This window comes from Argiope bruennichi, chromosome 2 (genome assembly GCF_947563725.1).
Source record: "Argiope bruennichi chromosome 2, qqArgBrue1.1, whole genome shotgun sequence".
NCBI lineage: Eukaryota > Metazoa > Arthropoda > Arachnida > Araneae > Araneidae > Argiope > Argiope bruennichi.
The window spans coordinates 5,833,797-5,846,785 of record NC_079152.1 but is presented as its reverse complement, the minus strand read 5'-3'; the positions used below and the strand labels follow the sequence as shown (position 1 = coordinate 5,846,785).

Below are 12,989 nucleotides of genomic sequence, written 5' to 3'. Positions count from 1 at the left end.
GACCTTTTCTGAAAATTAAGCACTTTTAAGGTGCTTAAAAATGATTTTCAAATTTAAGCACTTTTCATGACGCTACGCACCTGATCTATTGTTCTTTGTATTTCAGAAACAAATACACTGAGTCAAATGAATTTCCTTGAGCTGATGAGGAAGCCATCAGTCAAATTTCTTAGCATAATCAAGCTAATTTTAATTTTTTTTTTTTTTTATGCAAGTATGAATTACATTGAGTTTCTTAAAAATCTTGCATGTTGTGCTATGCTAATCAGAATAATAATGGGTCTTAATATGGCTCTCATCAATTGGATGAATACTTCCCCATGCATTTTTAAGTGAAAAAAAGTCATTAGAACAAAATTTGTCAAATGAATTTTGACACTGATTCTTACAAGGCTTCATTCCTATACACGATGCCTAATTTCTTGTATGTTTGCACAGCATTTCTGTCTTTTTGGAAATAATACAATAATATATGCCTGAAATGCATCCTGTTCCAATTGGAACACAAATGAAAATAAATAACTAATCAATACAATTTTCTTATTAAAGGTTGAAGTTCAAACAAACAAAACATATAGGTTCAGTGCTTTGAACATATTGACAAACCAAAAGAATGAGCTAAAACTACCTACTGACAAAATCTGCAATCATTTATTGTTCAGACAATAGTTAAGCCTCCCACAACATGTCTGGTAAATGGCATGATACAAAATAGTAAATGCTGCTAATAAAAAAGAAATTTAACAATAGAAAATGTAATAATTACCTTCATCATCTTTCTTTTCATCATCTTTTTCTTTTTGATCATCGCCAGGAGCAGGTGATTCTTCCTTTGGTTTGGCATCAGGCTTTTTCTTTTTTGCACTCTACATCAAAAGATAATTTCATATTTGAATTCATCATTTTTTTAGACTTAAAAACTCCAAAATATATAAAACAAGACAATATATATAACAAATATAAGAAAAAGTCCAGATTATCAAATAAGCCCTCACCTCTGGGTATTACAACTTTCAAGGTTCTGAGTATTTTAAATATTTTGAGTAATTTACTAATTTACCTAATAACAAGACAAAATTCATTTGAGTTGTAAAAATCATGTACTTAAACTTATTGATATTGAAATCAAATATTTATTAAATTTTAGAATATTGTTTAAGAGATAATTAAAAATATTTAAAATCACATTATAAATTATTATCAAATACAGAATTAATTATGATCACATTTTTAAACTTCCTATAATGAAAGTACCAATTAAATAATTTCTTTTGTAACCAATACAGGAAACATAAAAGAATCAAATCTTCACCTGCTTGTAAAAAAAAAAAATTAAGAATTTACTTTATTTAGAATATAATTTTAAAATATTTTTTATTACAGGGATTTTTTTTTCTAATGTTTTTACATTTACTTAAAGATCAATGTGCACTCTATTTTTTTTTCCTACCACGTTTATTGTCTCACAAGATAAAAAAAAAAACCTTGGATAATTTTGCATTTGAATACTTATGCTGTTTTAAAAAGCATAATATAAAAAATGTAATCTTATTAATTATTTTTTAAAAATTTATAAAATTATTTTTAAATAATTTTAAAATAATTAAAATTATTTTTAAATCATTTTACTTTATAAATTATATTAATTAACTGTTTTCCAGCCTTTTCCAGAATAATAACTAATTATTTGAATAATGATAGATAATTAAATACCTTTTTTTATAATTTAAAAACCACTTATATAGATTGAATTAAATGTATCCAATTTTGATAGTTAGAGACAAGAAATATTTCCTGAAACTTGCACTGCTTCAGTGTTTCTAAACAGCATAACAACTTCCTGCTTAAAAACTATTTACTTCGTCCTAATACCTGAAGCTTTATTTGAACATTTACAAATATTCTGAGGCAAATTTTAAAACAAAATTAAATATGCATGCGTTCTAAAATAAAATCCTATGTTTAGAAGCAGAACAAGTTAATTGGTTTGTAAACATAATCATATTTTTCTACTTATTACAATGAAATTACAAATTAAATAATTTTTTTCACACCTGTATAGAAAACATAAAAGTCTCAAAATCTATCCAGCTTGAAAACTACAATTAACTTACATACTAGACTGTGGAATAAAAATCAATAATGACTTTTAAAAGATTTGAAAAACTCACTTTTATTAACATAATAAAAAATTTAAATATTTTTTCCAACATGTTTTCTATTTAACATTTATTTTACATTGTCATAAATATTATATGATCTTGTAATCGATTTTCTTTTCGCAAATTCATTATAAAGTGATATTATTCATGTGCAATTAAAAATTAACTAATGCATTAATTCAAACAAGTTTTAAAAATATTAAAAGAGTGTAAAATAATATTAAAAGTGTACATTCAGAGAGTGTAGAAAATTAAAAAACTCTCAATATATCAAGATGTGAATATAAAATCATCAAAATTCCACCTTCATATGCATGAATCAAGCTGTTTTTGTTTAGCTAATTAACATTAAATTTTGAATGACAAAGATATTACTCTAGGGCTAACTTCATAATTTTCAACCAATCATATCAAGAGGATGATACCTAAGCCACCATTCCACATTTGCCACAAGTAATGCTAAATAAAAGTGCATTAAAAAATCAAATGTAAAAAAAAGTATTTTAAATGAATGAATAAAATTCTATGAATTTTAAAAATGTAAATTAGTAAAGGTATGGAATTATGGCAATATAAAGTATAACTAAAGTTATTTAAAAGTTGTGTAATAGCTGAAATTTTTTTTAAGAACATTCCATTAAAATATGAAATTGCAACTAATAAAAGAAACTAACAAGCTTTATTATGAAAGAAAAAAAAATCTCAAAACATTTTGAACTAAAAAGAAAACATGCACAAAATGGAAATAAAAATTACAGAGCAATAACCTAATTTTAATTAAAAATTAAGAATTATTTTCTTAGAAAAATTTAAGAAGTAGCTAAAATGCATAAATCTTCAAAATCTCAGCTATGAAAAAAAATATAACTTCTTCTATTTGTATGTATATTTATTCCTACTAGGGCTTATAAGGAAGTTATTGTCATCATATATGGCTATAACTTGGTATAGTCATATTAATAGTATATTTTTTTATGAATGTTTTGGACACTGCCTTTATATGTGTCCAACACATTCATAAAAAAATATACTATTAATTTATTATAATAATCAATGAATAACAATGCATAATATTATTAAGGACTAATGCACAGACTGTAAATTTCATTGTAATCAATCACAGTATATCAGGTTCCATATTCGATATTTTCAAATCAACTCAGGTTCAAGTTATGAATGTGCCTATTATTTTTATTTAATCCCATGTTTAAAAATACAACTTTACAAAAATATGATTTGTTGAAAAACATTTAAAAATTTGTTGCTATTTCAGAATTATATTCATATCTTTTTTTAAGCAAAAACGGCATGAATTATTTTCTTTTAATTAATCAACGAGATTCTTATATAATTTAGACACATAAAAAAGGAATACACCAATAACCAAAAAGTATATACATGCATCTATATATTATAAATATCAAAATAAAATATTAAATGCATGCAATCATTCATTCGTTTTGAAAATTACAAAATGTTTGTGCAAAAAAATCGTACTACCAAAAATAATCTAGTGTACAACTAATGGTACATAAGCAGAGATAAATTCTGTTAAAAAGTGGCAATAAATAATTAAAGTTAAGAATGAAAGGACAACTTATTACCTGATCAAACTGCGCCTGTTTTTTCTGTTTTTCCTTTTCCTTCTTTTCTTTCTTTTTCTGCGCAGCAGTCTTCACGGTAGAACTTTCATTTTCTCCAGCATCTCCTTCTCCTTCTGGCTGCTCTTTTTCTTCAGCCAGAGTCGTCACTTCTTCAGCTTTCTTCTTCTTCTTTGATTTCTTCGTCACTTCAGTCTTTTCTTCTAGTTTTTCGGACTTTTCTTCTGGTTTAGGTATAGCATCCACTGCCTCTGTACTCGTTGTCTTTGCAGGAGCTTTACCACCAGCTTCTAGTTTGAGTTCTTCCAGAAGTTTATCAAGATCTTCATCATCATCCTCTTTCTTTTTACGTTCTTTTTTCTTCGATTTCTTACCTAACAAAAATATTTGAATTTAATATATGATAATATGTATTACAAATATTATCTTGTTCTATGAGTGGGGTTCCTTCCATTTGCTTTATAACAGCATTACTGAAAACAGCATGTCAAATGAAGAAACTGAGTTTCAAATTTCTAATCATAAGAATTCTATAGCTTAAATGACTTAAACACTACGAAATAATTAAACAACTATTTCCTGTTTTCAGAGATCCAAATTCAAAAGGTTCAAATATGCTAATGTAATAAACAATGAAAGAAACTAAATGTCCCTATATCATTTATAAAACTAATGTTAGTGCTTAATTAGTAAAATGCTTACGTTTTGGCTTGCAGGTCACAGGTTCAATCCTAAGTTAAATATATGGTATTTTTTTCCTACTTTTCATTTCCATGATGACTTTAGTTAAAATAAATTTGGAAGTATCTCTTATAAAATAATGTACTAAGGGTGATCCCAAAAAAGGTTTACAAGGTAAAGGAAAAATGCTTTATTAACAAAAGGAAATTAGTTCACAATCAATGATAATCTTAAGCACAGAAAACTAAAAAGCAGTAAACAATTATTTAAATGAAAAACAATTTAATGTAATAGATTTTTTAATGGACTAAAAGGTATAAAATAATTTCTCTTAATCCCGTTCATATTTATAACCCCACACAAATTGTCCTGAAAATTAGTAAGCACGATTTTTTTAAATTCAAAATCACAATTCTTCTTGTTGATATTAGATACTTTATACATTAAAACAATTTTTAAAAAGACAAATTACCTGACTTTTCTTTTGATTTGGAGTTGCTTTTAGAATCCTCCATTTCAACAGATTCAGGTGATTGTTCTTTAACACTCTTCTCCTCTTCGCTGTTGACATCATCGCCTTCAATTTCAAGAAGGCTGAAATTGGCTTTCTTCTGTTTGGTCTTTTTCTTTTTTTTGCCCTGTTGTTCGAGGGTGATGATTTCTATCTCTGACTCTTCATCACTTAAAGTTGGCAAATCAGACTTTTCTTTGCCATTTTTTAAAGATTTAACCTCATTTTTCTGGTTCTTTTCAATCTGAAAAATAATAGTCCATTTTAAAGCTATTTTTCACACAAAGAGACAGTGTGCAAGAAACCATTAAAAGCATTCAAATTATACATATTTTAAGATTTTATTTGTGAAAAAAAAGGGGGAAAAATAGTTTGAAATTTAGCGAGGTAACTTGACAATGTCACAGAATGCCAAAATGCAGAAATTCACAGTCTTAAAAAACCTCTCCCCAATATATTACAAATACAAGGGCACATCCTCTATTGTGACAAAATTAATTGAAATAAACTTTTTTTTTCTCGAAATTATTTCAGTTGATGTTTGAAATGAATTTAAAATGAATTTTATTTCTTTCTGGTGATGTGACTGTGAGTTTAATTTAGTTTGGTTTAGTAATCAGCATCCCATTTTAAAGTAAAACTAGGGCTATTTTGAGATGAACTTTGTAATTTGAACTACAATCAGGTGATGAGGATGACACCTGAGCTGGCACCCACCCCTCTACAAACTTCTGCACTGTATCAGTGGCAGAATACTTGGCCCCAATGGATTTAAGGTGCACCAGATCCATTTCACAAGAGGGCTCTTCAGTAGAATCAGATCTTGAAACTGAGAGCTCATCACCAGACCACTGCAACTGCTGGTGAGACTGCAAGAATTTAATAATACGATTTTAGTTTAAATTACTTAAACTGGAAATTGTTGCTTCTTTTGTGTGTGAAATAAACAAGGTGCTTTTCTGTATTTAGAAATGACTATTACTATATGGAAGAATGCAAAAATAATTTTGCTTAAAAATCGCACTTCAATAACAGATACATTGCTTTTGCAGTTGCTGTAATCAAATCAAGTGTATGAAGAATTTTTATGACACATAATTTCTGTATAATTATTTCAAAAAAAAAAAAAAAAGAAGAAGAAAACAAAAAGCAATTCCATCAACCACAGAAATTCCAATCATAAACAGTAAAATTACTCCTATAAAAATGAATCCAGATCTTCAGAGATTTATTAACTAGTGGTTTAATGTCAGTTATTCAATTATGTACCATAAGCTTCTGGTTACTGGCTAGAAAGCAAAAAGATTACAGAAAAGAACAATATTTGGCTGATAAAATAAAGATAAAAAGTCAAAGAAGTTAAAGTAAAATGAATTATATAACCAAATGCAATATCCACAATAATGAAATAAATGTGAGCAGAAAATTATTTTAATCAGTGCTCAAACAAACTGAAAAGATAATTTCTGAGAAAGAAGAACATATTTTGCCCTAATTCAGGCAATTATAGTATACATAAAGCTATAATATGATGTAAAAGCACAGTTCATGAAAGAGTGAATATTTACTTAGTCTCAATTCATATGAAGAGTATAGTAAACATTTCTAGTACCTCACTCTCCTGAGAAATATATAAATGAAACTAAATAAATGGTGATAAAATAAATGTTATACTGGACAATAAAAAATTTTAATTGCAAATTTGCATACTGCATTGGCATTATTTTTGTTGCTACTCTTGTCACCTCTGGCAGTACCAAGTATTCATTTTAAAAATTAAAATGATTAAAAACTAATTTGAGGAATATTATAATAAGATGTTGCATAGAGCAATAATATTTAATAAATATTCCTCAACTCAACTGTTGGACTTCAAAGGTATAAGCAATCTCTACAAGACGGTGGTTCATTTTCTGCTTTTGTTGGAGGTGGAGAAAAATGAATACAGACATTCCCAACCATCAAGCCTTCAGTGGATCAAGCCAAAAAGTTGAATAACAAAAACCAATAAATTTATAAAAAGAAAAACAATTTATCCACTAAGACATTTAACAATATATATGTTTGTTGATAGCTCACCTTAGATTCAATAGTCGTAGATATGTCATCACCATCATCAAACCTATAAAAGAAATTGCATCATGAGATTTTTTCAATATACAAGATTCACGATATTTATGCAGTACATTTGAAACTCGCAATAAACATGAAAAATAAAACTACTAAAAATGAAAGTTTCTATGGAGTATGATAATAAGAATAGTACCATAGTTAAAATGGGAACAATAAAATATGCAGGGTTTTTTTTTTATATTTAAAGTATTTTTTATATTTTGTTTTAATTATTTATTTCAATCTTTCAGTGCATAACCTCATTTTTTGAACATTACATAAAGTATAAAACTATTGCAACCTCAGATTGCTAGAATGAATTATTTCAGATTTTAAGAGATATTCTAATAAAAAATGAAAGTAGTCTATTTGAATAACTTGTTTCGAGCATATAAGCTGTTTTGCAGATAGAAATTTTTAACAATCAAAAAGAAAATATAACTTGTCTCTGTCATTAGTTTTCTCCTTTTTTTTCGTATGCATTTTATTCATATAAAACGTATAATAGATGTATAAAATGGAAGCAGGTGATAAATTACACAATTAATATATATATGTATACTCACAGAGTATACAGAAAGATATAGCAATACTTGTACATTAACCAAATGACAGCAATTAATTGTCAAAGATTCCACTATAATAGGGTCTTTTGTCACTAAAATTTGGCTAAAGATCACCAATGGCATGTGCTCAATACATAAGTACAAACATAACACATTAAAAGAGCATGATAATGAATTCTAGATTAATGACTTCTAAAAAATATCAAAGATATTATTCAAAACTTTGTTCCTAGGACTATAAATTACAATGACAGAACTGATTAAAATACAAACATAAGAATACGAAAGGATAACTACCAAAAAGATAATTTTTGTAACTCTTTAAAATTAGATTAATTTATCAAGAATTAAAATATTTCTATTAGGTTAGCTCAAAAAATAATATAGTACATATGTATATATTTTTTAAGAAATTATATGCAACTCACATCTGAACAAAATAATTAAAAAACATCAAAAGTTCACAACTAGAATACTTTTTTTGCTATAGCTAGAATGAAAAACTAATCTGAAATACCAGTTTCTACTACATGATACATCAGATCTAACCCTAAGAGAAAAAGAAAAAAATATATAACCATTTCTTTAATTTTTATACAATAGATTCCAAGCTGATTGGGAGTAAAATCAGATAATCAAAAATTCAATAGAGGTTTAATTTTTAAATCATTCCCCTGTTCTTTTAACAAAATTTTCTAAAATTGTTCAAGATTCTAAATATAAATCCACAAGTATTACTACATATTAACAATTTTCCACATTCTTTTTAAAGCACGATATGAATTTTTTAAGCTTACATTCATTTTTTTAAACATTAAATAATTTTTATAAAAAAATTTGTGAATATTACAACTTTTAACTTTTTATTTGTATCATCCCAATGATTATTTAAGGATGTCCAAAGTAGGATATTTTCTTCCACTCAAGTATGCAAAATTTTAATACATTTACAGTGTCAGTTTTGTGAATTAGCATGATATTTGCATCATTGAAGTGCTTAAAAATGGAACAACACTCTTTCCCCAGAATAACTACTTGAGTTATAAAAAAATATGACCCCCCCCCCCAAAAAAAATAATATCTCAAGAGTCCTTGCATTGAAAAGCCTTATATGTGTTCCTAGAAGGCTGAGTTGATGTGACGTTTCCATGTTTTTCTATTGAGAAAATAAGTTCTAATACTAGTTTTGATATCTTTTCTTGAAAAAGTTGATGACTTCAACAAAAAAGAAAAACACTCCAATTTTCTACAACTGCCTGTCTGCTTAACATAGACCTAGATAATTGGGATTCTATTGTATCTACTTCTTTAATTCCGTTCTTCCATAGCACCCATGAAGAATCAAATGCGTGTTTTGAGAAATTTCATTTTTTAAAAAATTAAAACAGAAATGATAGAGTTAAAAAGATCCAAAATGTTTGCTCAATATTTCAGTAAACTCTCCAGATTTGAACTTTTGACAATTTAAGTACAGAAGGTTTAATAGCAAAGATTAAAGGAAAACTAGATTCCTCTCAATCATTCAAAAAGCATTTTACATTTACATATAGCAAGGAAACAAACTTTAAAATTTTACAAACGAAGGGAGACATTTAAAGGCTACAACAAAAGTTGCAATAACATATCAATACATCAAAATTACCCTACAGAGTAAGGAGTAAGGAACCAATAATGATATGAGCAAATTTAATGCAAAACTATTCATGAGAAGTTCTTGCAACAGACATGTATTTTCAGTTTAATAGTAAAGATTAAATAAATTGCAATAGCTAAAAGTAGAAGGAATTTCATTTATAATAAAATAGATCAATTTACTAATAATCTCAGCATAAAAATCTACATAATTAATTTTTAAAAAATGAGACTCAAATCAGACTAAGCATTTCTTCAGATAGTAACTTTTTCTTTCCCTCTTTTGTGATTTTTTATTGGTTACTGAAACATTTATAGTCACCAAATCCAAAGCATTTTAATACAAACATTTTTAAACTAAAAAATATTAATATAAAGCACAGACTTTATTTTATTCTTAAAAATTTATTTAAATAAATAATAACACTAATGTGAAAAGGTAAATTGAAAATGATAGTCACAAATGTCAGTTTTTAATTTTAGGAGAAAAAAAAATTGGCAATGCAAATTGTGACTAAATTATTGCTTTATTAATAAGATATTATTACTTATTTATTTTAAATTTATTATATTCCATTTTTTTTTAACAAAATTGAACTGTCAAGTCCTTATTATATATCAAAAGCTGGCATTCCATAAAATTTATGCATATAACAACAGTTCATCTTTTACAAAATTCAATTAAATACAATATGTCTTGCACTTTCAAATCTCTATATAAACAGCTTGTTTAAATTCAATTTCTTTCAGATATTGTTTTAACTATAAATGATTAAAAGGTCATTTCATAAGAAATTTTAAATACATTTAAAAATAGAGATAACTACAGAAAGAAAACTAGGCATATATTAATTTTTGGGAATTATTGAGATAAACATATTCAACTTTCTATTTTTAGTTCCAAGTAATCTTAACCAATTCATAAATTTTTTAAAATTATTTGTAAAAAAGAGTTACTTATACACATGAAATAGTTGTTAATTATTTAAATTGAAAGTAGTTTTCTCATAAAATAAGTTTTTTTTTAATTAACTAGAATTATATATGGTAGTATTAAAATCTGCACTGAAACAAAGATTGATTTATTTAACTGAACACATGTAAAGTTTCCATTCCAATTTATTATATTGGAATTAAGCTATTAATCATCGCCATAAATCATATAAAAAATGAAAATACTATTTGCAATAGCTATTTGATTAAAAAATTTTGCTAAGGTAATGACATGGAATCTTATTTCTTATATTTTCAGAATATATTATACCTTAAAAATTCTGCTAAAGAGTAACAAATGCTGAATCCATATAATCTCAATATGAAAAAAGATTCAAAGATTATTATAAATTAGCAAACATTTTAAAAATCAGAAACATATCATTAACAAATTATAAAAGAAAAATTACAATTACAATCAGCACAAAAAAACATTTTAGCACACGTTACTTTTGCATATTTATAAGAATATGTATACTTCATGTCAGATATGAGTAGGAGTCCACACCATAAATCTGGATAATATTTGAATAATAGCAAGCATTAAAAATCTCAACTTGAAAAACCAATAATGAATCAGTTTGACTAAAAAGTAGAAGTCAGTTTCTTACCAAGTCATAACAATCAACAAAAATATTACATGTTCAAAAAGATATATCAAATCAAGTTTACTCCATTAATTATACAGTATATTCCCATTAGCAAGCGTTACAGCATTAAAAAAATCAAAATTAATCAATATTTAAAGAGAGAAAAAAAAGAAAAATTGCAGTCTAAATAAAGAAAAAGAAACTATCCAATATGTTAAAAATGAAAATTTTCCAATATATTAAATATGTTGAACAACAATCCAGCTCATAACAATCGGAATTTACTTCGGATTTTTTTTTTTTTTTCTATAGAAATACATAGAGAATTAATAAATTCTTACTTCTCTTTGTCGTCCCGACTTTTCTTCTGTTTTTTATCTTTTCCCATCGTACATATGTTTTAAGTATTTCAAATCCTCACGGCAATAAATAATATATTAACACAATAATGTGTATAAACTAATGTCATTCGATTTTACCTGAAGGGATTTTATATAGGACTAGACACTTGAATATGCTATTTTTATAATTAATTTCAAAATTTAAAAAATGCATGTGTGTATAATATTCTATGAAATCGCGTATTTCTAATTTTTACGCTGAAAATCCTGAACACATGTCAGCGGAAAGAATCGTATCGAAAGACAGTTAATCGTTCTTGCCAAATCGGAGAGAAAAATAAATAATGATAGTAGTAGTAATTTAAATTAAATTAATATTTTGTGAGAAAAATATTTTTAAAAATCAATAAATTAAGATTTATTAAATAAAAATTGTGCAATTTAAAAGATTGAAAACCTCATCATCTAGCCAAATAGTTGAAATGTATGATCCGAAATTCATTGAATTGCGAATCTTTTATGTTGTAGATTAAAAATAACAAATTATCTTTCATAACATGAAATGTAAATTTTTTTTATGGTTAAAATATTAAAACCAAGTTTAAATTAACCAGCAGCCCTCAAATTTTTAAGCCAATAGAGGGTTTGTCGAAACTTTAAAAAAAAACTATATTTCCTACATAAGCATGCAATGAGCATTTGACTTGCATTTTCAACCTGGTCCAAAGCCACAAATCGCTTTATATCTTCACTCCTTGTTTGAAACAGAGGCGGCGGTAGCAGGGGGGCAAGGGGGTCCCCCTGTCGGCAGTCACTTGTCCCCCCCCCGTCGGCGAGAGATTGAGAGTTTCGTCGGCAAAAGTGTTTACCATTTCAGGACGGTTGTAGAGAATTGCGCATTATCGAATATGATTATTTAAAATCCACCTTAGTAAATATATTGTAAACAGTCGAATTATCCCAAATAAAAGTATTTTGACTAAGTTCGGCAAAATAAGCAATAGGGTGCTAGGCCAATAATATTCCGTATTTCGAGGATAATTTTTGATAGACAGAACTAAGAACTGAATGCAATGGATGTAGAAGATGTTAAGTTCGCAGATTTTCAGACATCTGATTCAAATGTCGCTCATTAAGCTTTTAATTTGCACTACTTTTGGCAATATAACCGACAAGACTACAAATGAATAAGACATGTCCCATTTTGTCGAAAAATTTTGATCTGTCGACTAAGAATTCAATGCGAATGGTTGTCGACGATTCCAAATGCTCAGTCATTTTATTTAAATGTCATAATGTTCATTCAGCATATAATTTATATTAAATTTAGCAGAATAATCAATAAGTTGACCAACGAATAAGACGTCAAGTTTTTCCTGACTAATCTTTGTCCTTCGGATAAGATTTTATCATAGATTATGGAAAAAAATTGTTTTCATCATTTCGATTACCTCCAGTGGAATTATTAGAGAAATTGATGCTTTTATATTATTTATGAATAAGTCGATAAAGTTGTTTTCGATAATTCATCATTTAAATTCAAGTTCTAAACTTAATCCTCATCTTATTTATGTTACTTCCTCAGTAACCAATTGATAAATTTATTTTATTCATTTCACCATTAGAATAGTCTGACTAAAATCTAGTTAATGGTTAAACTAAATATAATAAAACGCTCTTTTCTTTTGACACTCTTGTGAATATTCCTGCTAATAAGAGTTATTTTGTTTTAGCCACATTATGTGAATTCATTATGAATAACTGAAATAAGTAAATTGTATAATTGCAAATTAAATTTAT

At 26.6% G+C, this 12,989-nt stretch overlaps 1 protein-coding gene across 2 annotated transcripts in view; it reads right to left on the bottom strand.

The window, feature by feature from the left end:
- Positions 1 to 11,496, bottom strand: part of LOC129956686 (eukaryotic translation initiation factor 5B-like) — a 56,382-nt gene extending 44,886 nt beyond the window's left edge. For both annotated transcript variants that reach the window (XR_008782702.1, XM_056068618.1), the window contains exons 1-5: positions 11,190 to 11,496; positions 7,035 to 7,077; positions 4,917 to 5,199; positions 3,767 to 4,137; positions 767 to 866 (exon numbers count right to left, since the gene is read on the bottom strand). Coding sequence is in view for 1 of the 2 variants with exons in the window: in XM_056068618.1 (XP_055924593.1) it covers positions 767 to 866; positions 3,767 to 4,137; positions 4,917 to 5,199; positions 7,035 to 7,077; positions 11,190 to 11,236 (844 nt within the window). In the remaining variant the exon portion in view is untranslated. The remainder of the gene's footprint in view (positions 1 to 766; positions 867 to 3,766; positions 4,138 to 4,916; positions 5,200 to 7,034; positions 7,078 to 11,189) is intronic.
- Between the last annotated feature and the right edge of the window lie 1,493 nt (positions 11,497 to 12,989).